Here is a 27,530-nt window from a genome sequence, read left to right as displayed (position 1 = left end):
CTGACATTTTGAATGGATAAAACTTTGTAATTGCTTCTATCATAATTTATCCAGAAAATTATCAGATAAGCAAGTTTATTCTATATACAGAGACAAAACCATGCCATAATTACAGTGCTTTTTCAAACACAGTTATGTGAAAAACAGTCTCAAACTCTGTCCCCAATGTGTGTCTATCTCTAATCTACATACATAACCATCACTACTCCAGTTGTCATTTTTACTTTTCTCATCTCTTTCACAGCCAGATTTCTACATTTGCTTTCTCAAAATCTTAGGTTCCTACTCAATTACCAGTCACAATTCCTTCTGTTAGCCTGCTGCATCCTGGCTTAAATGTCCTCTTCAAAACTAGATCTAGTGCCATCTCCAGGTCATTTTTTTCTGTATTGAACAGACTTCTCATTTTTTATTCTCCTCGGAACCTCGGAGGAATAGCATGGATTTTTTGGTGCTTCTCTAAGGTATGTCTGTCCCCTTGAGTAAATTTTCTACTTTTATCTGTCTTTTCACTGCAGAGCTTCCTTCAAACTTGGCTCCTGTTGTTTTGAATTGAACAAATCCTACTTTAAAGATGAAACAATCACTTTGAATGCCTTAAATAAAGACTACCAATACCAAAGGTGGTTGAGAATGTGAAGCAAATGAAGCACCTGTGTACTGCTGGTGGAAATGTAAAAGGATATAATGAGTTTGGAAAAGTCTTTGTTATTTCCTAAAGATAAACACAAATCTGTCTTAGATCCAGCAATTATTCTCCTTGGCATTTATCTGAGAAAAATGAAAGCATATTATCTGCAGAACAGGTGCACACAAATGTTCATACAACCTTTCTATAAAAGTCCCAAACGGAATACAATCCAATGTTCATCGAGAAATAAACAGATAGAGCTTGGGATGTAGCTCAGTGGTACAGTGCTTGCCCTGGGTTCAATCCCCAGCACTGCAAAGAAACTTAAAAAAAAAAGAAGTGAATGCATAAGCAAAGTATGTTACATCTTCACAGCGGAATTCTACTTAGCAAAGTACAGCAAGCAAGAAGTCTCAGAAACATGTGTCCAATGAAAGAAGCTTGAGACAAATGGATATATTGCATGGTATTCCATAAATGGAGAGGCAGAACTAGTCAATGGTGGCACACAACAGAAAGTGTCTGTGTGGAGGTTGGGAAGAGAATTTACTACAAAGGGCATGAGCCAAGTTTCTGGGTAGTAGCAATGGTCTGTATATAAGGGCAAAGAATTGTTAAAAATCTTTGAAATGTACCCTTAAAAGTAGTGCTTTATTGTATATAAATAAACCCCTAAAAACCTCTCAATAATTGTTCTTTACACCACTGACCGCATTTCTGGTCCTTCCTGGTCAATTCCAATTCTGGATCTCCAAACATCATCAAGAGAGCTCCAGCTGGATGTTTCATTACTACATCAAACTCCTTCAGTACCCCTCTCTACCGCAGTCACCCTTTGGTATTTCTGAGGAATGGGTTCTAGAACTTCCCAATGGATACAAAAGTCTTTGACTGCTTAAGTCCATTATACAAAATGCTGTAGCATCTGCATGGAAGATACACACATCCCCCCAAATACTTTAAATCATCTCTAGATTAGCTATAATACTAAAACAAGGTAAGTGCTATATGAATAGCTATTATACTGTATCATTTGGGAAGTTACCTCAAGAAAAAAGTCTGTGCATGTTCAGTACAGACATAATTTTGTCTTAAGTAGTTTTGGCCTACTGGTTACTCCGCAGATGTGTTCACTGTGGATACTGGGGGATGGAGAGACAACTGAAAATCACGCAGTTTAGCGGTGTGGCTGTTCCTCTTCCCTCAGCTTAGCTTTTTCAGTAGTTACCATCAACACTATCCATTTTTCCTTTATACCACTAATCATGTAGTAGACAGAATATTTCATTTTTCACTCAACATCCATACTTAGTTATACACCAGGTATATTGCTTCACTTTCCTGAGTCTGTAAAATGAGATAATTCATCCATGGTATATTAAGAACACTGTGAAATATATAACCAAGTCAATAGTTATAAAACATCACATTTTGACGCAATACTTAGGATGACGGTTACTGGTAATTATTCAAAGGCCAACACTGGCGCTCAGACCCAGGGTTCTTATGTCTAAGTGACTTCAATAACTTCTGACTTACTCTTCCTGATTTTCTTTGGCATGTGACCACTGTTACTTAGCCCTGTAAATGATTCTTAACTATGTAATCTCTTTTAAATGCTAGTAAACCCATGGGTTTTAAAGATGTATTTGGATTGGAGAGCAGGGGAGTGGAACAGGTCCTGCCTGGGGAGGCCGGGAGGGGTTGGTACCAGTGGGAGAGAGAAGGAGGTAGGGAAAGTGTGTGTAGGAGTAAAGAGCCAAGTCCAAAGCTCTTACCAAAGAAGTATTTTTTTTTAAAGTTAGAGTGGTGTTCATATATAAAGCAGTTACATGCTTTAAATTCCATAACTGTTTTGGTTTTTAACAGAATAATTTCTTATTTTGTTGGACAGTCTTCCTATTACAAAACCATTGCAGGTTTTCTGACTTTACTTGGATAGTATGCTCTTAAAATTGTAGTAAAAAATAATATTTTAGCCCCACAATGAAATCCACCCAATAAAAGACAACAAGAAGCTATTTTAATTTCTTGACTGAAAAAGTCATTTGTTTTTCCTAATCAATTCTTACTAGCATTTTTTTTATAAGTTTCTCTAAGTGTATAATTTAAAATTACTTTAATATATTTATATTAGATAATAGATACTTCAGCTACAAGGATCCATTTCCTTTCTGTCACACTTGTAATAGTATATATATATGATAAAGCAGAGAAAGGATGCAGAATGGAAGGCCAAAACACTTATCTGTCTAAAGATCATGATATTCTAGCTCAAAGATTTTATTTTTGATTACCTGGATAACAGTTTCAATTTTATATTTTGTTTGTGTTGTTTTGTCATCATTATATTCCATAGCTACATAATTTCAGAAATCAGGGAGGAAAGGCAAAGAAGATGGTATTTTTTGCTATTTTATATGCTATGAAAGGTTAATGAATGTGAATTTAAGTTTATGGACTGAACATGACTATGTTTCACAGATGTGCTTACACACTAGAATGAGCTTCCTGTCATGCACTATATTTTATGATTCTGCTCCATTATACTTCACAAGACAAAACATTTCTGAAAGTCTAAGACCTGGAGATAAGGATTTATATTATGATATCAAGACACAATAAATGTACAGTTATTACTGATTTTTTTAAAAGCTAGTATGTGAGTCCAGAGAAATGAATTTAGGAGACCTACCAGAAACATCTTGAAATTTTTAAGAGAATACCATTACAGTTTGCTAAAATTTAGGAAACTAAATTAGAAAGATGAATAGATTAGTTCATGTGAATTGTTAATAGGGTCTTTCTTTACAGATATATTGGCACTTTAGTCATCAGTCTGCTATTGCCCCCTATTTTTAGGGGAGGTATGTATTTCTGATCCTACCAACAATGGCCTTAGTTGTGAGACATTATTCAAATTAAGAACGATCCAGAATTTTATCTAGAAATATCTGACATAGTCTCACATTAAAAATCAGGATGATAAAATGACCATTTTATTTAAGAATACCTTATTACAATGAAATTAATGTCAAAACATTAAAACAGTTTTTATATTAGATGTGCTTTTTCATAAGTAGGAATAAAATAACACTAAAAACACATCAGAGAGTTTTAAAACTAAACTACGGCAGATTTTTATTTTAGCTTATAACATGAATTTTGGATTTCTTTCCCTGACACTAGTAGTTTTACATTATATTAATCAGAAGTATTCTTCAAAGTTGTAGGCATTTTTCTTACACTGAGTGTACATGGTTTGGGAGCTAATTCTTAGAAGAGTCATGACGCATTAGATTGCAGCTGGCTGACAGCGCTTGGCATGTAGTTGGGAAAGTGGATGGAGAGGACCAAGTAAAACACCAGTCTGGTAAGATTCACTCGTGTCCAACCGATCTTTGCCTATCTACACCAGATTTTTCCAGCGAGCAACAGGCTCTCTATGAAGATATATCCTTCAATTTTTTTACTTCCATTTGATGCATGTAAGCAAATGTATTCAATAAGCTTCAAGTGGGTTGGAAAATGATATAAAGTAGGGAAAAATTATGGTACTATGGCTATAACTCACGGAGAATAGTCAGGAGAAAGACTGTCGAGAGGATCTGACTGGAAACCGAAGACACTGTATCTTGGTGAGCTGTGTCAATTCCAAATATATGACTGCTTGGTTTCCATCATGTGTACTTTCACTGATTATATTTATAAATGAAATAGTGATGAATAGTTCTGGGAACTTGTAATGAGACTTATTAATATTTCAACATTATCAGTGAGTATTTATGTCAACACATATCAAAAATGTATGAGAAATGACTACCTACACTCACTAGCTCCACCTATTAGGAATTAATAGCTAAGAAATAGAGACAGTGCAAATAAACTTGCAGCATGATTACAGGAAGAACATATGGCAAGAATACAGCAACAGGAAGCTCTCACATGAAGAAATGGGTGAAACCACAAAGTAATATTCAGAATAAGTTCATGGCACACTGTATGATCTCATAAAGTATCAACCATATTTTAAATTATGAATTCTTAGAAATTACTAGCACTAAAATAAGCTATAAGCATGATTTGAAAGTAGCAAAAATAAATAGCCACAACCATGTAAGATGGGTCATTAGTTCTGCCCATGATACAACTTTAGAATCCACTACTTAAAAATATAAAATAAAAACAAAAACTTTGTCTTTACAAAGTCTTATTTCTATTTTTAAATTGATTACCAAGGACTAATAAACTCACAACACAATGAGGCATGGCACTTCCAAAAAACAAATCAACAGTTAACTCAATATTTCAAATGGTTAAGAAGGTAAAAAAGAAATCCATGGAGGAGGGGGTCAAACTGATTGTTAGCATTTGGCATAGAGCACAAACTGTCAATCACAGAGATCACCTATGCAAATGTACCCAATATCTTTTAATGATCACAAAGATTCATGTCCAAAAATTTTGAGGGAAAGCTTTCAGATGGGAATAAAGCCACACCATTTTTAGGGGAAAAAAATGCCTAATGGCTAATAGAAGATAAATACTGTATAAAAAAGGTCTCCAGGACTAGATAGTTTTGACTTGGCCATGGAAATTTTATGTATTGAAGAAAAAAATAAGATATGCTTAATGAAACCACTTTGAAAGAATAAACTGTCTACAGCTATACTACCCTGAATACACCCAATCTCGTCTGAAAGAATAAACTGATATGAATATATTGTTATTATGATTATTATTTATAACATTCATACTAATATGGATATTTTTTCTTGCACATGCGTGTATGTGAGTGTGTTTTAGAAAAATACTTCTTTGAAGAAATTCCTACATGTATACATAACTAGATTTCAAGCACCCAGGCCTAAAAGAAGTACAAAGTAAGTAAGTGTTTTGAAAGAAAATGTTTTGCTGTTGCTCATCCTTTGGGTATTTTAAATTAAATACAGAGAAGGCCACTGACCTAAGAATGTCTCTGCATTTTAGATTTTTATGTAATAATCTGCAATCTAATTTAACTTGTAAGTGAAAAAGAAAAAAAACCCCTAACTTAGCTGCCTAATTTTGTATCAGATAGCCAAGTCTCAACCAATTGTAAGTAGCTGATTTTCAACCAATCACAGGCAGCTACCTGACAAGACCATGACCCATCCAAAACTAATCAAGGCATTTCTGTCTGCTTCAGTATTTTCTTTATAAATATTCACTGCAGCATGGCAGAGAAAAGATCTCTGACTCTCTTTTGGTTCTGAGTGCTATCTGATTCATGAGTCAGTCTTTGTTCAAATAAATTGTTAAATAAAAAAAAGATAATGTTTTGTGTGATTTGGGTGGAGGGTGGGGTTGAACAACTGTTTGCGGATTTACTTCGAAAAAGTTAAGTTTAAGAGCACAGAGGGAAAAGTAAATGTGGATGAAGAGATTCAGTTCTGACAGTCTCTCAAGAGATGTTAGGATAGTCAGTTGGCATACACGGAGCTCAGTTTCTTCTGTAAAATTAAGGAATTATAACTCATGCTTGAAGCCGTCAGTGAGACTGACACATTCATTCCTGAAGGCTCCTGCCTCAGATTCTTTGCACTTATTATTTCCTCTTGGATGTGCTTCCTTTAGATACATCCCTGTGGTTTGTCCTCACACCTCTTGGGGTTTTACCTAAACATCATCTTGCCAGGGTTCTTCCCTGCATATCTTACATGAAACAGTAACTGTGCCTCTAGCTTCCATCTCTCCTCTTTTTATTTAGCTCTGTAACCTTTACCTTGTTCAGACACATTACGTATTTGCATGCTTATTGTCTGTCTCTGTCTACCCTCTCCACTACAGAATAAGCACCATGAGATCAGGATTATGCATTTTATTCAGTGTTTTCCTAATGTTTCAAAAAAGGACCTGAGCAGGCACTGGGCTGGCTTTGGAGATAAAAAGAAGGCACATGTTACGTGCTCTTAAATAGTTCAACATATTGGAAAGCCAATATAGATATTGTTCATGTATAGTGCTTGTCCACAAGCTTCTGTGTCCAACTGTAAGGCCTGTGCACACCAAGGTTGTACTGCTCACCTTCAAGATGAGGTAAATGCACCCATTGGGATGGATACTGCTTAACCTGCAAAACCACACCCAGCTTTCTTGAGACTGATACACGTTAAACAAAAAGCTGATCATGCCATTTCTGCTTAACACCCATAGGCGGCTCCCCACTGCCATTCCAATCAAGCTCCTACCTACCTATCCAAGAAGCTCCATCTTCCTTCTCTTCCTTCACTTCTCCACCATGTGACAATACTCTTCTCTGTTCAATCTGATGTGTACACATAAGTACACTCCTTCTTCTACACATAGGTGCATTCTCTCTGCTCTCTCATAGCAGCACCTCATGCTATCATTCCAGTGGACTTCAATTTATCATTGGGACCATGAGCTCCCTGTGGTCAGGAGATGAGTCACTCATTCTGAATCTCCAGCATGAAACACATGGTTGAATGAATGAATGAAACACTTGCTGAATGAATATATAACTTAATTTGGCATTTCCAGGAATATTTCGGGTATTAAATGATCAGCCAAACCTGATTATACTTTTCTTACTGAAAAATGGACCAACACTGTTCCATCAAAGCAGATGAAAGGGACTGTAGATGGGCATATGGTCTCCATCTTGTTCTTAAATATCCAGGGACTGAGTTATTAAGTCATCACTATCTTTAATTTCATCAGGCTTAGAAGACTGTTGGGTTGTTAATGGCTAACCATGTACTTTAGATTTTATCTGAAACCATTCATAGTTAATCAGGGCTTTTTCTGACCTTCTTCAAAAGAAAGAGGAACCTCATAGCACTTATCTCCCCTGGCAAGAGTGACTGCCTCACTGATTTATCACCCCTCTTTTCCCCCAGCAGTAGGACACCAGGCAAGATGTTCAGTCACTGTTGGAGGGCTAGTCTCCCCTTCTAAGGATTTCAGTCAAAAGATATTTCCTTGTAGGACCTGAAGTGGGGTTTGAAAGTACTGCAAATGCATTAGGCTTATTAAATGAAAACACAGCTTCTTCTAATCTTCCCAAAGTCTGGAAGCCTCTGAGAGGAGAATCTGAAACGATATAGCCCTCTGGCCTTCTCTGAGAACACAAATCAATTTGGTTTTACCAGGAGAGAAGAGATAGAACCCAACATTTCAAAATCTTTCAGTCAAAAAGAGAAAATAAGATGACAGGACCCTTTCAATCCTCATACAGCTTTTCCATTTATGGCTGGGCAGAAAGCAATTCCAAAACGAATGCTCACTTTCAAGGCTTGGCAATATTAGCATATATGCTACACTAACACATACCTGAAATCCCATTTCTTTCCCAGCAATGGTTTTTTAAAAACAGTAGTAACAATAAAGTTTATCTAAAGTGTACTCTAAAATGTTGCATTTTATTTCCTTATGTTTCAACATAATGTGATTTACAGAAGCTCAATCTTTTTTTTTGTATTTCTGAGAATGTATCTCACAGAATTCTTTCTCCCTAAACCAGATTATATAGTAACAATGAGTTTGAAAATTAGATAGTCTAAAAATATATCACAAGTTCTATGCTCAAAAAAATAAAAAAGGGCTATTTTAAGATGGTTACAGTACAGAGACTTTAAAGCCCTAACATAGAAATGGTAATATAGATGTCCCTTCTTGAAGAATTGCAGATTTGCAGCCAGACAAACTTGGATTTGAATATGAACGTTGCAAATTACTTGCTGTGGGACTTCTAAGGATAGAATAAACCTTTTTTGCCCTTTGTTTCTTCATCTGCAGGATAAAAATAGCATCAAGAGGTAAACTAAGTGAAAGCTATATGAGTTATCCTATAATCTGCCAAGAGTTATGCTCTCAGTAACATTTTTTGCTTCCTTTCCCTACTCATCTCTAGTCCTGTTCTCTACTGCAATTTAAAAGACATTAACACAATCATCACAAGGGGATTTAGAAAACCAGAAGGGGTGTTGACCATTCTAGAAATTTAGAATAAGAAAACACAAAAGCCACCCAAGTTTTCTGACTTCCCTGGATCACTGAATGCAACGTTCTAAGTCAAGAATGGTACTGTGTGAACTAACTGCAGGGAAAATCTGAAGGATGGAGGGGGATATCGAACTGGCTACCATGTCTGTTCTTTCAAAGAACATTTAGTGAAAAAGGACTAGAATAAATGTATTCACTTCCATAAATTCACAAATTGTTTTTCTTCATGAAGCAGGGCACTTTGCACCACCCATATTATAAAAATGGGGGAATGAAGACACTGAAGTATTGCAATTATCTTAAATAAAGCCAACAATAAGTCACTCAGGAATATCATTCTAACATGTGCAGATATTATGGATGCTAGTCAAAGCAAAAGTTGCTAACGCCGCTAACTTAGTTTGCTTTTGGTCCCCTATGAGAATTCATCCAGACTGCAGATGGTAGGCCAGCCAGAAGTACAGTGAACTAGATAGCAACTTGTATTCACCAGTCCTGGCAGGACTGGTCCTGGGACCAGGCACACCTAGCTTCCTCACCTCCTTCCTTCACCCGCAGCCCTCCCCTTCTCCACTTTACTCCTCTGAAATTACTATATCTAGATCTTTATTCTTTCTGCTGAATCCGGTAAGACAGAATTCGTTTACACTTTAGTATAATGGGACTTGATTATTCTGCTTGTACTAAAAAAGGAGGATTATGAATGTCTGGAATTGAAAGAAAGAAAGAAAAGGCACAGAAATTAGAGTCTTTGGGCAACACAGACTTTACCTCTTTAAAAGACATGATTATTCTGACTAGGATTAGAGTTAATTATAATAATTTGATCTAATCATGTACCTTTACCCCTCTTTCTCTAAGCACTTATTTCATAATTATGTTTGTCAAGTTGTTATGGGTAATGACCCTATTTTATCATTGGAGGAAGAACTGAGACCAAAACAAAACAAATGTTGAGTGAAGTTGGCCTTGTCAGAAATTGAGTACATGATTTCTGATATGGACAGTATTTACAAAATTGAAATTAGAAAAGGAGAGGGCCCATTCATTGGTCTCCTTTGGGGGAGCAGGGGAGAACTGGGGTTTGAACTCAGGGCTTTGTGCTTGAAAGGAAAGCGCTCTACCACTTGAGCCATGCCTTCAACTCCTTTTATGGGTCTCTTTGTGGTTGCTGTTTTCAATGCATCTGAACTCATGGACTGGGATGATAAACGGGAATAAAGTAAATCAATGAAAATGGCTGAAATGATGGGTTTAAGCATTCAGTTTGGTATCCTCATTACCCAAATCTATATAAATCGAGGTGGCCTCCGGTGGCTGCATGAGCTGCTGAGCAATGTTCTCTTTTATTTAAAGACAGACACATTTGAATATCTGTGGACAAAATGCATTTTGGCTGACAACATCTATATATCAAATCAAAGGAAACCTTTTTTTAAGCCTAAGATTTAATAAAAGTTCATTTTAAAAATCAGTAAAATGCATGGCACTGGACATTTAGAGAAAAATTACAAGCATATTAAGATCTATGCAATACGTAGTAATGTCAATAAAAAAAGGCACCAAATTAAAAAAACTACTCAAACTACTCATGAAGCAAGATTGTACTTGTGTAAGGGAAAAGGACAAAGAGCTGCAGCTGGAGAGATTTACCCTGTGGTTTAGCATCTTGTCAGCAGTCCCCAACATAAGGGATGGCTCAGACAAGGCAGTTTCATCCTCCCTGGGTCAATCTTCCTGAATATCCTATTCCTCAGATCATCTTCCCCTTCTCATCCCTGACTCTGGGAAAGCTTTAGATTCTTTAGTCTTTAATTGGAAAGGCAAAACATGAGTTAGTTTTGCTCAGGGTTTTTAAAACTTGCTATCTCTATTACAAAGAAAACTTTGATACACATTTCTCCCTGCAGCCATCCTTAGGGGAGTTCTACAGGTGCAGTAGAGATGGAGAGGCATCTTTTCAAATCCTCTCATTATTTATGTGCTAAACTGATGTTTATTTTTTTAATTCCTTAATACATTAGTTTATAGATCATAATACACTGGAATGTTTGGGTTGGTTTTTGTTGTTATTTTTGTAGCATCTGAATTAACAGAAGGCATTGAGATACACAGAGAAATTGATAATGAAACTGTCATATGGATTAAGGAACTAAGGAGAAAATAAGAGCCAAAAGACAAATTCATGAATGTATACATTGAAAGCTAAGCATGTGCAGACTTAAAAACAAGGATTATACATCAGTCTTAAAATAAAACGTTCTTCCTATATTATTGTAAGTTTTGAGGTAAGTCTACACTTAAGAGTTCTCTGCAGAATGTTCCCTTTGCTTTATCTAGACAGAATTTTAGCACTTCTCAGTGTATACACGCACATACTCAGACTCAAATGATGGTTTATTAACTACGGATGGGTCCTGGCATCCTAGAACTTCCCAGGTGATAGTTCAGTATATTTTTTACTAATCCTTTAAAGGAGAACACTGGCACGAATAACAAATCTGACGCTTCCTAATATATACATGCTACTTTCATGACAGTACCACAGACAGGCATGTGCGCTTTCATACAACAGGCTGGGGCTTGGAAATGTGCACACAGATCAAAGCAGATAAATATCATGCATAGGAGGAATCCAAAAATATAAAGTTGGGCTGGCTGTGGGGGTGCACACCTATAGTCCCAGCTTCTCACAAGAAGGAGGTAGGAGGATCATGGTTCAAGACCAGGTAAGACCCTATCTAAAAACAAACTGAAAAAGCAAAAGGACTGGGGGTGTGGCTTAAGGGCCCTGAGAATGGTGGATGCCAGAGGCTGTGAGATGGGGTAAGAGAAAGGGCAATGAGATGTCAATCAAGGAGTACAAACTTTCAGTTATAAAAAGAGTAAGTTCTGGGGATCTCATGTGGTGACTACAGTTAATACCACTACTGTGTACTTGAAATTTGCTAAGAAGTTGATCCTAAGGATTCTCACCAAAACTGACAAAAAAAAAAAGGTAATTATATGAGGTGGTAGATGTGTTAATTAACTTAATTGTGGTAATCATTTATATATATATATAAATGTGTATATGATATAAATATACATAAATGATATATATATCTTTTATATATATATAAATGTGTATATATATATATATATATATATATATATATATATATATACACACACATATTCAGCAAATTGTACCCTTTAAATATATACATGGTTTTTGGTTTTTTTAAGTTTTAGTAGGATTTATTTCAGTATAACAGGATAAGGTATAGCCCAGGGGGGTGTGGGGGGGGAGTGAAAAAGAAAGAGAAACATTTCCTGTTCCCTATGCAGGAAATGAGAGCAAAGACTCATATACACAATTTTATTTGTTAATTATATCTCAAGAAAGTTGAAAAGAATATCCTACAGAAAAACAATATACATGGAGTAGCACAGGTTCAATTCTAGACAAAGTACTGACAATGACAGAAAAGCAGTTATTTTCAGTAAACAAGGGAAGAAATGTAATCTGTAGTATGGGTAAAAGGATAAAAAACTCCTTTAAAAATTACATATGACTCCTATTTTTCAAGGGGCCAATATATTATCTTTCAAACTTAAATTTTCCAAAAAGCTATCCTGTAATTTCCTATCAAAACAAGATGTGGATATTTGCCACATTTTATCTCCTCTGATTTTGTACATGAATAATAATGATGACAATAATAACTGGATAGTGACATTCAAAAACAACAATTGTTTTTCAGAGTTGAGAAAGATGAAGGGGTGTTAGAGGCAAAGAGGTCTTGTACCTAAACAGAACAGAAACTTACAAGTCTTTTAAGACACTCCATTCTTTGCCTAATCTGCTCTCGAAAAGCACAGGCTGAATGGAAAGATGCAGCCTGTGTGCCAGTTCAGAGCTAGAATGACACGTCTGGGGAACTGGAGATGCCAGCTCCCATTATCCATTGATCACCTTGGCAATTCTTATTTCATCCTGAGAATGTGATACTTACTCTTGTACTGCTCTGGCTATGGAAAGGGCCGTAGATCCAGTTTCATTAACGCTATCTAAGGTCACATTTGGCAGGTCATCATCGTCACTGTCACTTTTACTTTGTCTGGGAGATAGGCCTCGGGGGTCCATTTGTGCTGGGAAAAAAAGGCATATATAATGAATTAAAATTAGTGTGCAGAAGTTAACCTTGTCCTGGACCAACAGCAAGCACAGAATATCTCTTCTGTGCATATTACACAAGCGGGATTCTCTAGTCGTTACAGGAATTAGTGAATACTATGTATTTTATGTGCTGATGACTTACTGATGCTTTTTCCCTTGTTCATTTGATTCACAAAACCTACATCAGCTCCCAAGAGTTTCAGGTATGATTATAGAATAGAAACTATAAAATCTACAATATTACCAGCTGTTGGGTGAACAAAAACTGATTATGTAGCTGAGGTCTATCCTCTGCCTTCTCCTACTTGCTTCTGCTGCCAGAAGTCTGGCCAGGTCACCATTCATTAGCACTTTCCCTGGATAGTAGAGAGCATGCAATAGAGGAGATATGTTTGTGTAATGCTCTCATAATAAGTTAAAAAAAACAAGGTTGGCATGACTTAAGTAAAGTTTTAGATATTTTTTATACTTCTGTGAACTGTTGTCTCACAGTTCATCACTTGTGAGTAGAGATCTGAGCACATAAAAATGGCAGAGGTGGCAGCCATTCTGAGATCTGTTTATATGTGCTAGAAAGTGGGATTCATTTCCATCCTCACTGCATTTTTTAAAAGCATTTCCAGATAGGATTCTCCTCCAACTGTGAACATCCAGAGAAAGAAACTGACGTTCCGACCTGGTTGACCTGGATTGTCAGAACCTTTCGACGAGAGGTTGACTGTCAATGTGTGATATGTTAACACATATTTCCCTAAAGTTACATTTCATTTCTGCCTCCTGTTCTCTATGAACAGCATTAGCAACCACTCTCTAGAATTTCCATCAGCCCTTGCCTCCAGCATGAAATAAGCACCTTTTTTAATTGAAAGAACTACACCAGCTACACAGCTGCATTGTAAAAATATATGACTCCAACCCACCCAGATCCACCCAAGATTGCTGAAAGGTGACTGTATGTAAAGCCACCCCTACTTGCAAAGGAAAAGCAAAATGTACTTCAAATCATGGTTACAATGACATTTGGATATACTCAGGACAAAGATACCTTTCTTTTGTCTTACTTTTTTTTTATTATGGTGTATTACATAGAACCACATGGAAATGCTGACATTTCTCCATTTTTTTTAACAACAGGAAATTGCTTGTGATTGCACACAATATTTTTAATATGGCTGGAAAAACTCTACCTAGAGAGCTTCCACGAATTTCCAACTGCAGTTGGGATCAAGGAACTGGTATCTGTTGAACCTAGCGTGTGCTACTGCATTTGACACACATTGTGCCTGTAAATACATATAAATAAAACAAAATGCATTTTGCACAGTGGAAGAACGTGGTAAACATTGGTTGAATTAATTCAATTGTTGTATATGGTTAGCAGTAGTCTAACCAAGTAGAAATTCACCCCTCAAAAGATTTTGGCAGTAGCTGGGGACATTTCTGTTTGTAAAATCTTGGCAGAGGTAGGGGACACTGCTGTCATCTAGTGGACAAGAAGTTAAGGACACTGCTACATGTTGTATAGTACTCAAGACAGCCAGTCCTCCAACAGAGGATTCACCACTCTAAAATATCAATAGTAATTAGTTTGAAAAACTAACCTAGAGATTAAAGAGTTTGGACGTATCAAGACATTATGCTTTATGACATACAGTTGTGTAATTATGTCTTAGTTTCAAAGTCACTAATAAAGAAATTCAGTCACACATTGGATCATCCATATTTTCTGGCCTTGTCCTCAAATAAGACAATTCACTGTCATGTGACTCCACATACAACTTCCTCAAACACAGCATTCTTCCTCGAATGCTAGAATTATGAAATAACATTCACTAAGCACTTTTGAGTGTTCACTTTGTAGCACACATTGTGGGACCAAAAGACTGTTTATTTTCTATCCAGTCTCTAGAGAAGATGCTTCAGAAGAGGGATGTTGAAGAAACTGTGCAGGGCAAAGCAAACATTTCCACCACCAACTGATAACACAGAGCGTAACCATCCAGCCATTTGAATGACACCAAAGGCACCATACCATTTAGGACTTATTCTGACAACAGGTCAACAGAAGCTGCATCAGTCTGTCTCATATTACAGGGACAACATAGTCTTGGGTCACTTAACAACACAGATTCTGGGAAATGTGTTGTTAGTTGACTTCTTCCTTGTGCAAACATTATAGAGGATACTTACATGAACCAAAGACAGCTACAAAGGTGGTCTAGGTGTAATATTGGGGACCACCATTGTACATGTCTGTTTTTTACTGAAACTGAAACACTGTTAAGCAATGCCTGACTACACTAGAAAGACATCAAGTAGCTTCTAAAACAGAAGGTGACAAATAACCAGTCCTGGACTTGGGGGAGACACAGGCATTTCATAGTTTCTTTCTGGGCAATCTTGTTCTAGAATGATTCATTTAACAGCTGTTCATAACTATTCAAAGCCAGCCAAAAAATGAATACCAAATCTATCCAGGCTTCCAAATTCCATATTGTGTGGTGTCACAGAAACTTGTAAATGTCAACAATGCAACATTTACAATTGTTGAAACATCATGCATTAAGACATCTTTAGGAAGGTATCAAATCAGCCAATAGCCACAGAAATGAGAATATTTCAATGGTCTCTTTTTGTCTAAGACAACTGGGGTTCGCAAACATTTGTAACACAATGCAAGAAGATCCAGGCAGTTAACCAAGAAGCAATCTGTCTCTGAAAGTTCAATGCTAACATTTCAAATGACTTGTGTGAGAGTTGTTACACGATCGTCTAAATTATGTTATGTTTATATATAAATGAAAGCATACAATATGTTAAATAAGATATCCTTTCTGATGTACTTTTTAGGAGTATCATAATTGAAGATTTCCTTCCAATATTTTCAATAAATATTATGAAATACATCTGCTACTATCATGCTAGGAAACTCTTTTTAACCATACCTTCAGCCAAGCTGAGGAAGTAATTAGAAAGGCTTTTTAAAATTTGCATTGCTGATTAGGTCAGATGATTTGCTTATCTACATACTTGCATAATTCCACTCTATTTTTAATAAAAGTGGAATAGGGACATCTACCCTAGTTAACCTCCATTAGTCTTTGCATATCTAAGCCCATTTAGAAAGGACTAACTCTCTGGGGAACTCATTTAGAGACAACATAAGTTATCTGGGCAACAAGAACATACATACATACATATTCATAAGTGTGTGTGTATATATATATACACACATATATATTTCCCCTATAAACACCTGGAAAGAATTTACCTTTGAGATTTTATTTCTCTGAAATGAAAAAGGTATCAGGCATTTTGGGGAAATCCAGTTCCCTAGAGTTGAGGTGTTCTGTAACACTGTATGACTTTCATTCCATGTGACAAAATTCCGGGAAGTTAACTGGACCTACGTATTTTCAAATGCCTATCTATGATAGATTGTTACTACTAAGACCCTCCAATACAGTACTCTCCCTGTAACCACTTTTCACAATTACTGGGCTTGACTCTATAACTTTATGTGGTCATTGGACCAGTAGTAAAGGTGACCCAAGAAGACGCTTTAAAAGCACTTGTGCATTGGTTTTCCCCTGTCTTGCTGGTTTTTAGAAGCTGCCACCATGTGAAGAAGCCTGGGATGGCCTGCAAAAAACACGGTACTCTGCTGGCAGCCATGTAAGTGAGCTACATTCCAGTAACCAGATGACTAGAGCCATATGTGGGGCCCTTGGTGAAACCAGCATGAAGACTGCCTGGCAAACCATCCCCAACTTTTGACCCACAGAACTGTGAGCAAATAAAACAGTTGCTATATTGATCTACTAAATTTGGGGGTGATTTCTTAGGCAGTAGTACACAACCTTACTGCCTAACATCATTCCAGAGATTTCCTAGAAAAATTACTGCTGAAATCAAGAGTCAGTCTACCCTACTCTTATCTACTCTCCTGCCAAGTGCAACCTTGCCTTTAGTGACTAAAGCTTAAGTGGGATACTAAAAAATAATAGTGACACACCACACTCTACATTACCTACTTTTCAATTCAGAATATGCACAGTATATTTGCAGGTGTTTTGACATTGGAAGAGGCTACTTCTCTTCTCCTGTACTCAAACAGGAGTCTTTTATTCTCAGGGGCCGTCAGGTTGATGTTCCTGCTCAAACTAACCAAGCTTTACCATACCTTCTCTCTAGCTCATACCTGACAAGAAGCATATCTGGGTGGATCCTCCCAGGAATGTAGTCAACCAAAACTATACATCCTAGGTTTGGTTCTTCTCAACTCACACAACAACTGAAGTGTACACAACACATTGAAACTTTACTTTTCTTTCTCATGTCACAGTGGGCTAACACACACATGACACAAAGGAGATTGTCAACACCTCTTCCCATAGCCAGGAACTGTCAAAAGATTAAACACTCTTCTATCTTTTGTAGAAACAGTAAGTCCATTCAGCTACTCAGAGTAAAGGAAGTTTTTCCATAAGATACTGTATTAGATATGTATAACACAGCCATCCACAAACATGTCTTACAAATTATGGACTAACATTTCCTAACAAGGATGAGGAGTTGGGGATGTGACTCAGTACTAAGGCTCACGCACAAGGGCCTGTGTTTGATCCCTAGGACTGCAACACACACATATGGAATGAATCCCAGAAGGAAGCACTGAATCCCTTCCTCCCCACCCAACAGGGTCGGAAGGCTGAGAGGCACCCACAGATGGAAGGGGTATAAGGCAGCTGGGCAGAGCCACGGTATTGCTGTTGGGCTGTCTTTTTCCCCCCTCTTTCAGCTACTCACAGGCTGCCTGGTACCTCCAGATGTCCTACTTGTTTGCCTTGCCAAGGCTGAAACATGTCCCAGTTAGAGAAAACTTGGCTTGCAGAAGAGCTGCTGCTTTCCACTAGAAATAAGGGCAGTGGAGGAAGGAGGAAGAGAAAGGAAAATGAATGTTTTTGTTGTCTTCTTTTGAGTGGGGAAGGGGAGTAAGGAAGATGTGTAAGGTGAAAATTCATGGCAACTTTGGGTGGAACAGTCCCCCTTCATTACAGGAAAGGAGAGGCACAGACCTTCCCTAGGATAATGACAGAGCTCTGGCTTCAGAAAACATGGGTAACTCTTGGCCTCACAACTTGCAACCAACTGACCTTTGGCAATGATTTCACGCTACCAATCCTCAGTTTCCTCCCTTGCCACTGCTGTTTTATCTTGACAGTAAATGTACCACTTCCTCAGCCCTACTCTTATATAACGCTATTTCTAAGTCCCACACCATCTCCTGGACTTTTCAAGTTAAGGAGTTTTCCCTTTATATGTGGGAGGAGATGGACAGTAAATGAATAAAAGAAAACTTATACTGTATCAGACAACACAAGTGCCAGCAAGTAAAAGGAAGCAGGGGAGGCGGATGCGGTTGCTGAGAGGCAGGTAGACAATGTTAGTGATGGTGGCCAAGAAAAGTCTTCTGGAAAAGATGACATATAAGCAGGGACCTGAAGGAGTAGAGTGAGAGAAGCCTGCAGACGTGGGCTGGTTTGTTTTTGTTTGGGGCTAGGGGCATTCCTGGCACAGCAAACAACAGCTGCAAAGGCTCCGAGGTAGGTGCATATTTTGTGTGCTTGAGAAGCTGCCAGGAGGCTGTAGCGGAGCCAAAAAAAAGAGAAAAGGAGTGGAACAGAATAGGGGGAGGGGTCATGCAGGGAACTGATCATGGGCTTTGCTCTGGATGAGAAAGTCATTGGATGGTACTGAGCAGAAGAATGATACAATCTGAATTATGTCATCTGATAAAGGATCCTTTTGGCTATATGAGCCTAGGGACCCAGCTGTTGGTACACATGTTGGAATCATTAATGACATTACATTCTCTAAAAACTGTACCAGTTCTTTTCCTCTTCAATTCACTGCTTCATGGTGGCTATACACCATAGTCAATTAAACCCAAGACTTTATTACATGAAGGGCTAGGAAGCATGTCCTTAATAGTGTATTTGTACAACTGATATTTTGACCTCATTTGGTTTCAAAATACCACTTGTGCAAATACATGGCTGACTTTTCTAGCACATCAAAGACAAACGATGAGCCGATAAAGCTTGACCCAAGCTGGACGGCGAACTTCAAGATTAGAACCAGCTCTCCAGAGCCCCAGTCTGATTGCTGGTGTTTTAACAAAGCCTTACTTCCTAAGACTGTATGCCTCCATAGAGCTGTGCTTGTTCCTATAACTCCAAATGAAGATTTAAAAGTTTAGTCAATTTTATAATTCCTGGGATGTTGGTACTGTATAGATGTGATACACAATTTATTCATTTTTCCCTAATTCCTATTTGTACACTTGACAGTGTAATTGCTCCTGCTACCATTATACTTAAAAAATAACCTCATAAGGTTGTTTCAGTTCCCTAGTGCAAGGCCACTTTTCAGTTATATTGCAGCTGGGCCTCTCCACAGTTTTCCACACTGGTGGTCATCCCTCTTCATTTCCATTTCCAGCTGCTTCTTATAATTCTCCCCATCCCATGACTTCAGGGGTGGACAAATTAAGGTCCATGGGACTTCATGCACGTTTCTGTGAATAAAATTTTATTCAGTTATGCTCATTTATTTCATATCTGGTTGTTTTAGAGCTAAAGCAGCAGGACCAAGTAGGTTGCACTGAAAATACCATTTGGCTCGCCATAAAATGCCATTTGGCTCTTCAGAGAATGTGTTTGTGACTCTGTGATACACTATTCCATTCTCTTGGGTCCTTTTCTCACTCTGATTATTTGTCCTCCTATACCCTCCTCATTCTCATCTTTCTGTATCACCCTGCATGTCAGTCTGCCTCCTAGCTTCACTACCTACACCCTCTTCTTTCTGTCTCTTGATCAGCTTCTCCGCAGCTCCACACAATTCCCCAATTTTAATTAGTATCTCAGTTGGAGTGATTACCAATTCACATTCCCAGATCTAACCTCGCCCCTAAACTTCATATTTCCAGTGTCCTACTGACTAAACCTCTCCCTGCATGTTCAAAATCATCTCGAACTGAAGTTCTACTCTTCCTTCTGGTTTCTGCCTTTGGTTGATGGAGCCCTCATGTTCCTAACTCTCATTCATTTGTCCTTGGTCCCCAACCTCCCCATGCACTCACAATCATTCTGGAGTGGGGTGTCTTCCTTTCTTTGCTTACTGCTTCCCAATGAACTTCTCCTCAAATCCTGCTACAAACATTGAACTTACAGATTTTCTCCAAATGAATGCAAAAGTTTCCTAAAACATTCCTCACCTTGAAATCTTAAAATTTTCCCATTTAACAAATAATTTTCAAAAGCCTTTCACAAGCATTTTCCAGCTCATCTTGATAACTTCATGAGCCTTCCTTTCACGTTCTAACTAAATGTAATCTCTCCTTAAAACAACAACAACAAAAAAACACTCCATGCTCTGTACTTTTTGCAGTTCCTATTTCAAATTGTGGTTAAGTACACACTTATTTTACATCCCCTATGATTCTGAGTGTTCCTTGAGAGGTGAAGCCATGCCAATTGTTCTCCCCTGTACATTGTAAAATGGAGTATTTACTGATGAAGATGATGGTAATAAATGTAGAACTCTACTTAAAATGATCGCAGAATTCCCAGTTGGCAAGAATCTGCAAAAAAAATGATAAAAGTCTCTGATTCCCATTATATTTAAAAAAATTACACTCTGAGTTACATTCTAACATTAACATTTGTGGAGGGAAAGTCACCATCATTAAATTTCTATTACTCTATGAAGTCTGAGATTACTAGATTTTTGGTTTGAAAAGGCCAGGGGATGACTCAGAAATTAAAATGTTTATAATTTTATTCACTTTTCAGTTAAATTACATTTACCATGCTTCTGTTTCCTTTGAGGGAATCATTTTAAATATCTTCACATATTTGTCACTTCTATACCATGAGTTACTGCTTAGAAACTGCAAATATTTAAAACATAATTAAAAAATTAGTATTTGTTGGGATTATCACAACAGCAACTCAGGTTTCATTTTTCTAAAGAATTATGATGAAAACTACTTTTCTTGTTTGTAAAATGAAAATGAACACAGATTTATAATTGTCACGTGTTCCCTGGAAATTTGTCTTGGAGCACGAAAGGCTTTTGTGATTTACAAAAAGTTCATATAAATTCCATGAACAAGTAGGCTTTTCCACCATGCCTGGTGTCCTTCTGTGACTCTCCTAAGTGGCAGAGGAGCTCTGGGTATCAAGGCTCCATCATTTCCCACTCATCCACTCCAAACCCAAGTCAACCACCTCCAATCAATTTATTCAAAACCGAATCCACTTCAGGCAGAGAAGACATGCAACACCTAATAATAAAGTGACTCTGTCCTGAGATATATGAGGAATATTGAGATCACCAACTCATTTTCATATATAATGCACAGAGAAGGAGAGTTTAGCATTAATCCAAGGCCCTTTTATTCACTTTCCTCCTTTCATGTAGTTGGTCTTTTTGCTCTGTCTGTGTTTTCTGGCTTGCTGACTGTGTAAAATTGAATCCTTTAAGACACAAATTGAGACTTATTATAATAATTTAAGTAGCAATGACTCATGGCCCTGGTCTAAGGTGTTTTAGTTATAGGAAATATTTAAGGGGGAGCAGAGAGTCTGCCGTGGACTTACTTTTGCTTCTCCATCAGCTCTGCTATGCACAGCTAGTGGGCATGTAAGTGAGTTACAAGAAATGTTCTTTGATAGTTTAAAATAAAGAAGCAGGCTTGAAACATAGCTCAGTTGTAGAGCATTGCTTAGCATGCCTGAGACCTTGAGTTCAATCCCCAGCACCATAAAATACATGCATGCACACACATGTACATACATACACACATGCATACATATACATGCATATGCACACATGCAAAGGTAAAAAGGTTAAGAACAACTGGTATGCAGAACTATTGCGCCACACTGAGAATCAAAGTTGATGTTCCCCTCTATCCCCATCAACTAGTTCACTTTCTATTCCTCATTTTAGAACACATTTAAACATGCTAGATTAAAGGTAAATCCTGATATGTAAAACGATTTAACTTGTCCTCTTAGAAAGACAGTAGACCCATACCATGCTTGACCATATGGCTGACCAAAAAGTCTTGACCAAAAGTCTTCTAATTTGGGAACTGAAATGTTACTGTGTTATGCCTCTTCATTTTCACTTCTGGCATCCTCTTCAAACTCTCTCCTCCCTTGCCTTTGGGGATGGGCACATGTGTCCCTATACCATGTAATTCCACCCAGAGAGACTTTGAGACACTCCCTGTTCTCTGTTTCTCTCTCTCTCTCTCTGATGCTGGCAGGTGCTAGAAAATGTAGAGAAACAACCCCAGCTCAACTGTGATACATTATTTTTGTGCACATGCTTGCATCACATTTTTTTTACGTAAATTTTGTTTTTGGTTCGATTGACTGATACACACACATACAGGACCCTATCCATCCAACATTCTACAAGATTTACGGTGTGGGCTCCAGACAGAGAACACAGCAGCATTGATCTGAGTCCTGGTGCTGTGGCAGTTCAGTCATATGCTAACTCCTACAGACGTGATCCTAACTTGTAACTCAACAAAATATATACACTGCACATAACAGATCTGTGAAAAGCAGATGTCTCAGATGTCATGTCTGTGAGTCCCAGGGTCTATTGTGTTAAACTCATGTGTTTAAATTGTGTTACACTGCTGTGTCCAAGTTTTAATTAGCCAGGTGAACAAGTTTTGAGAACACTGTTATTACCATGTTTTATGATATGCTGAAAGCACAGAAAAGGAGGTACACTCCAGTCATTTTTGTTTTCCTGACTTTACACTGGATTGACACTAACTTCTGTATGAAAGCCCATCTTGGTTCTGTGAGAAGACTGCTTTCCCATGGAAGACAGGGCTAGGAGGGAGGATGAGGACTGGGCCTTCCCACGCAAGTGTCCACCATATTGTGTGGGGCTGAAGTTTGGCATTCTTGGTTGGGAAACAAACACAAAAGTTTGATGTTGTTTCCTTTTACTATAGCAACAAAGAAATTCAGAATTTTATTGGTAAAAACCAGTGATGTTTATGTTTGGAGAACTTTTCAGAGGTACAGTACGCTGCTATAACAGCATACAGTAGTATGCATTCTGAACATAACTTCTTTAGTTTTCTTGACCAAAGCTTCCAAGATAGATCAGCACCAAACATTTACTGTTCCTGAGGTCAAGCTGAGTGTCTCCTTACCATCCTTACCCAGGCTGAGCCTGGGTGTCTTCTTACCATTCAACCAAGTTTACCTAAAAGAATAGGTACACTTCCTATGTGCCTGATACACTATCAGTTAAACCCGATGTTAGGGGCCAAATTAATTCTTCATTTTTATCACATTTTCACCTTCTGGAGGGGAGACTCCAAATTATGAAAATTATTTCTTCCACCACCTCCCATGTCCAACTATCAGTATAAAAAATAAAATATAAAGAACCACTTAGCATAGGATCCAGTCCTTGATCTGTGATATGAACTTGTTTATAAAGCTGAGTTAAATTAGTCTTTCATTGTCAAGTTATTTTGTATTTAAGTAACTCCGAACATACATATAATGACTATTCTCTTAGAACATTAAAAATAGTCTTGATAGTTTATTGTAAGCAACTCCTTCAAAATATTAAAAAAGCAAAATGATAGAGCTGAAGGTTACTTTGGATTTTTTTAAATTCCAGGTTTGTTCCTGGATGCTTCTTTTATAGCATCCTGATGTGTAGCCTTCCTGTTCATCTTTATGAATGAGCAGTGTCTGCATGAATTTGCTCTTTTAAAAACTTTCTACAAAAGCCAGGTGTGGGGGCCCATACTTGTAATCCAAGCAAGAGGAAGAAGCAGAAGGATTGAGAGTTGGAGGCCAGCTTGGGCTATATAGAAATACTCTCTCTCCTCTCCCAAATACACCTGGATGTTTTATATTTTGCTTTTCTCACTTAACATGGCATGAGATTTCATGTATTTCATTTAACATGAGATTTAATGTACTCATTCACTTTCATCGTTGCTTAATATTCTAGTTTCTAAATGGACAACTATTGATTATTTTGCAGTGATGGAAAATTAAGTTTTTAAATATTCATATTAACAATGTTGGGTCAAGTTGCTTCATAGTATGCACCCGAACCTGATGTGTGTAAGCACATCACCAGTTCGACTATATCTTGCCCAACTGCTCTCCAAAGTGACTGAGTCCATTTATGTTACCATTGGTGTCTGAATATGCCACAGCCATCCACTATGATTTAATATTGCCGACTTAACACTCTCTAAAGTTAAAGTCATTCAAGGTTTTGTACTCTCCTTCCAAACACAAGAACCCATTAACATTCCCACCTTCCTCATTTATCATTTCAGACTAGAATTTTGGTTCATGTTTTACTGTCAATAGTTACTTAAAAGTTATCTTTATGTAGATATTTTGAATATTAAAAACCAGTTCTAAACTCTCCTTCCATTATGTATTCTCTCTCTCTCTCTCTCTCTCTCTCTCTCTCTCTCTCTCTCTCTTTTTTCCAAAAGTATACCCTTAAACTAGGCATGGTTGCAATCCCACCACTTGGGAGTTCAGGGCACCAGGGCTACATATTGTGATCCTATCTCAAAACAGAGGGGACATGGTGGTACAAGCCTATAATCCCAGCTACTCAAAAGGCATAGGTAGGAGGATCATTGTCCAAGGCCAGCCCTAGAGACTCTATCTAAAAACAAATGAAAGGAAAATGGGCTGCGGATATGGCTTAAGTTGTAGACAGAGCGCTTGGCTAGCAAATTTGCCTAGAAATAAATATCCTTCAGTAGACCTTTCATCAAATTCATGTGAGCAGTAAATTCTAAGTTAATGTATACTTGAAAAAAATTTTAACTTTGCTGTTAACTATTAACTGAATTTTACTTTAGAAGAGACTGTTACGTTGCTTTTCTGGCATTTGTTAGTACTGACAGTCATTCTTAAATTTGTTTGCTGATCATCTTTTGAGATGTTCCTTATGACTCATGCTTGGCAATTTCACTGCTGTGTGTCTACATGTGGAATTAACTTAATTGGTCTACATTCTGAACTTCATGATCTCCCTTAATTTCCCCAAATCCAGAAATCTCTTTGAATACTGCATTCCAATCTCTTACAGATGTATTTTAAGATACATTTTGAAATCTTTAATTCACTTCTCTTTTCTTTCTTGCTCCATTAACTTCTCTACTCAGCATTGTTTTCTGAGTGAGCATCTCAATAAAATCCACTGAACCTCCTCAACATGTCCCAGTTTCTAAAACAAGAACCCAGGGACTGTCCTTGACTCATCTTTTCTTCCGCTCTTGAAATCCAGCTGACCAGTAAGTCCTACCATATTTCTTTTGACACTCCCTCTACGTAGATCCTCAGGAATTCTCATTTCTCTGCCTTCCAGAAATGGCCTTTTAACTTGTCCTTTTCCTCTGTTTTTCACTATATTCATCCTGCTACCCACAGATTTTAATGTGACCCACCTACTTCCAACTTCCTGAGTCTCCCTGTAGCATTCAGAAGCTATTAACTGCTTAGCTTGCCTGTGAGTCCTTGTGCCTTAATTCCATTTCTTATAAATACTCTTCATTTGAGTCACATCAACCTATTTATATACTTATAAAATCCACCTCCGTCTTTACCAGGAAGCGTGTATATGTGTGTGTGTGTATGTACCTACAAGGCTTTGCATTTTTAAAAGTGCTCAGTTTCATGTCAACCTGAATTCTGTACCTAATATTTTCCTTTGAGAAGCAGCCTTCTCCTGAAGTCACAAATCCTCCCTTTCAACTATTGAGTGACTGCTTCTCTCTCTCTCTAGTCCACCTGCAGGAGCCTCTGCTTATCTTACAGATAAACTGGAACTTGTCTCATTATGCTGATTGGGGGAGGTATTTTTGGTCTGCTTTATCCATTTGACTATGGGCTTCCTGTGGGTTCTGCCTATATAGTATACTGGTTAAGTTAGAAATGTGCACTAATGAAATTATTAAGTGAATGGAAGGAATACAGCCAATTTCTGCAGAAGGCAAAAGGTTAAAAAAAATGGAAATTAAAGATTTTTTATTTTGTAGGTTTTGAACCTGGTAGTTCAAATTTTATTTAGTTTTGACAAATGAATCAGAGAGCATTAAAGAAACATCAAACATGAAGATTCTTTTTCATTTAAATAATATTGTAAGGAATAGAATTCAAAAAGTTTGCAATAAACATCAACTAATTTCTTTTAGTTATAAAGTACAATAGTTTCTAAAAATGGTATTTGTATATGACTAAATATATATATATACTTTTCCACATACATAGGTCTCTGTGAATGTGTGCATTTATATTTATAGATGTAAGCCTAGCAAAGTTCTACTTTGAGTAAGTTCTAACCTGCCTGGGTATCAGATGGACAGTGCATTACGAACTTTACAAACCTGCAAAGCTTCTCTGAGTAAACTCACTGGTCGGATATTTATATTTATATAACGAATAGTTGAATTACTGACTGAACAGCAATCATGAGACTGACAATCCTTATATCTTTTCTGGGATAAGGCATGGAATAAGTAAAGAGTTAGCATGTAGAGTTGGAGTCTGTGATAGCACACTCCTGCTATAATAAGCATGACTTCATTCTCAATGCTTACTGTAATTATAAACACAGAGCATAACACTGAAAAATATTTAATGACCAGTTATTAGTTTATTTAGATTTGTAAATGGAAAAAAGTAGTCTTCCATTTATATCAGACTGCACCAAATTATATGGCTAAAACTAGTTTAAGTTATGGCTGAAAGTGAGTTTACTTTTAAGAATCTGGGGCTTGTTATAGAGATTAACAGTAAAAATGATCAGTTACCCAAGGAAGCAACAAAAGGACCTGTTAAGATTTATACTAGTTGCAAGGTGGATAATGAGATAATGAACACACAATTGCAGGCTATACTGTCTTTGTTACTGCAGATTATACCCATGGGCACAATAACGCTACTGAATACTGCACTCTCACCTACCACTCATTTGCTGTTTGATAAACAGTTTGTGATACAGTAAAATCATAACTTTGGGAATGCAGTTGAATGTACTTTGACATATCATGGTGTCAACACATTTTGGACAGCGGGCAAGGTATTAAATTTTATTCTTTGACAAGCTTAGCAAATGTAAAAGAACTGCAGAAACCAAACATAAAAAAAGACACTGAAATAAAAATGGGAACATGCCAGCTCTTACTATAAAGCTATCCTCCATAACCAAACATACATTTTTTTTTTTTTGGAATTTATCTTCCAATTTTGAAAAAAGCATTTCTGAACATCTGCTATATAATCTAGGATAATTCTAAAACTGTAATGTAGTAATGATTATTACCTATTGGCTAGTGCTCAGAATTTTATTGAACTCATTAATCTAAGAAAAATAAATATAACAACAATAATAAATATTGGCTATGTCTTTATTTTGTGTGTTTTTTTTTCTTTTTTGGGAAAATAACCATTATCAGAGTGAGGCAGGACAGAATAGACGTATCTGTGTTGCACGTATCTTTCTAACCAATTTCCTGCTCAAAAGAGCTCCAGGCAGGGACCAGATATGTCTAAAAATGACACAGCTGTCGATCTCTGAAGCTCAGTGAACCACACTTTGACAAAAATTCCCCACACCTAGAAATGCTAACCT

At 37.3% G+C, this 27,530-nt stretch overlaps 1 protein-coding gene across 9 annotated transcripts in view; it reads right to left on the bottom strand.

Moving 5' to 3' along the window:
* Window positions 1-27,530, bottom strand: part of Klf12 (KLF transcription factor 12) — a 580,787-nt gene that overhangs the window by 91,912 nt on the left and 461,345 nt on the right. For all 9 annotated transcript variants that reach the window (XM_074043232.1, XM_074043233.1, XM_020179159.2 and 6 more), the window contains one exon: window positions 12,637-12,772. In XM_074043232.1, coding sequence (XP_073899333.1) covers window positions 12,637-12,772 — 136 coding nt within the window. The remainder of the gene's footprint in view (window positions 1-12,636; window positions 12,773-27,530) is intronic.

The sequence above is a fragment of the Castor canadensis genome, chromosome 10, assembly GCF_047511655.1.
Source record: "Castor canadensis chromosome 10, mCasCan1.hap1v2, whole genome shotgun sequence".
Taxonomy (NCBI): Eukaryota; Metazoa; Chordata; class Mammalia; order Rodentia; family Castoridae; genus Castor; species Castor canadensis.
The sequence above is the reverse complement of the archived record's forward strand: the minus strand, read 5'-3'. Positions and strand labels throughout refer to the sequence as shown.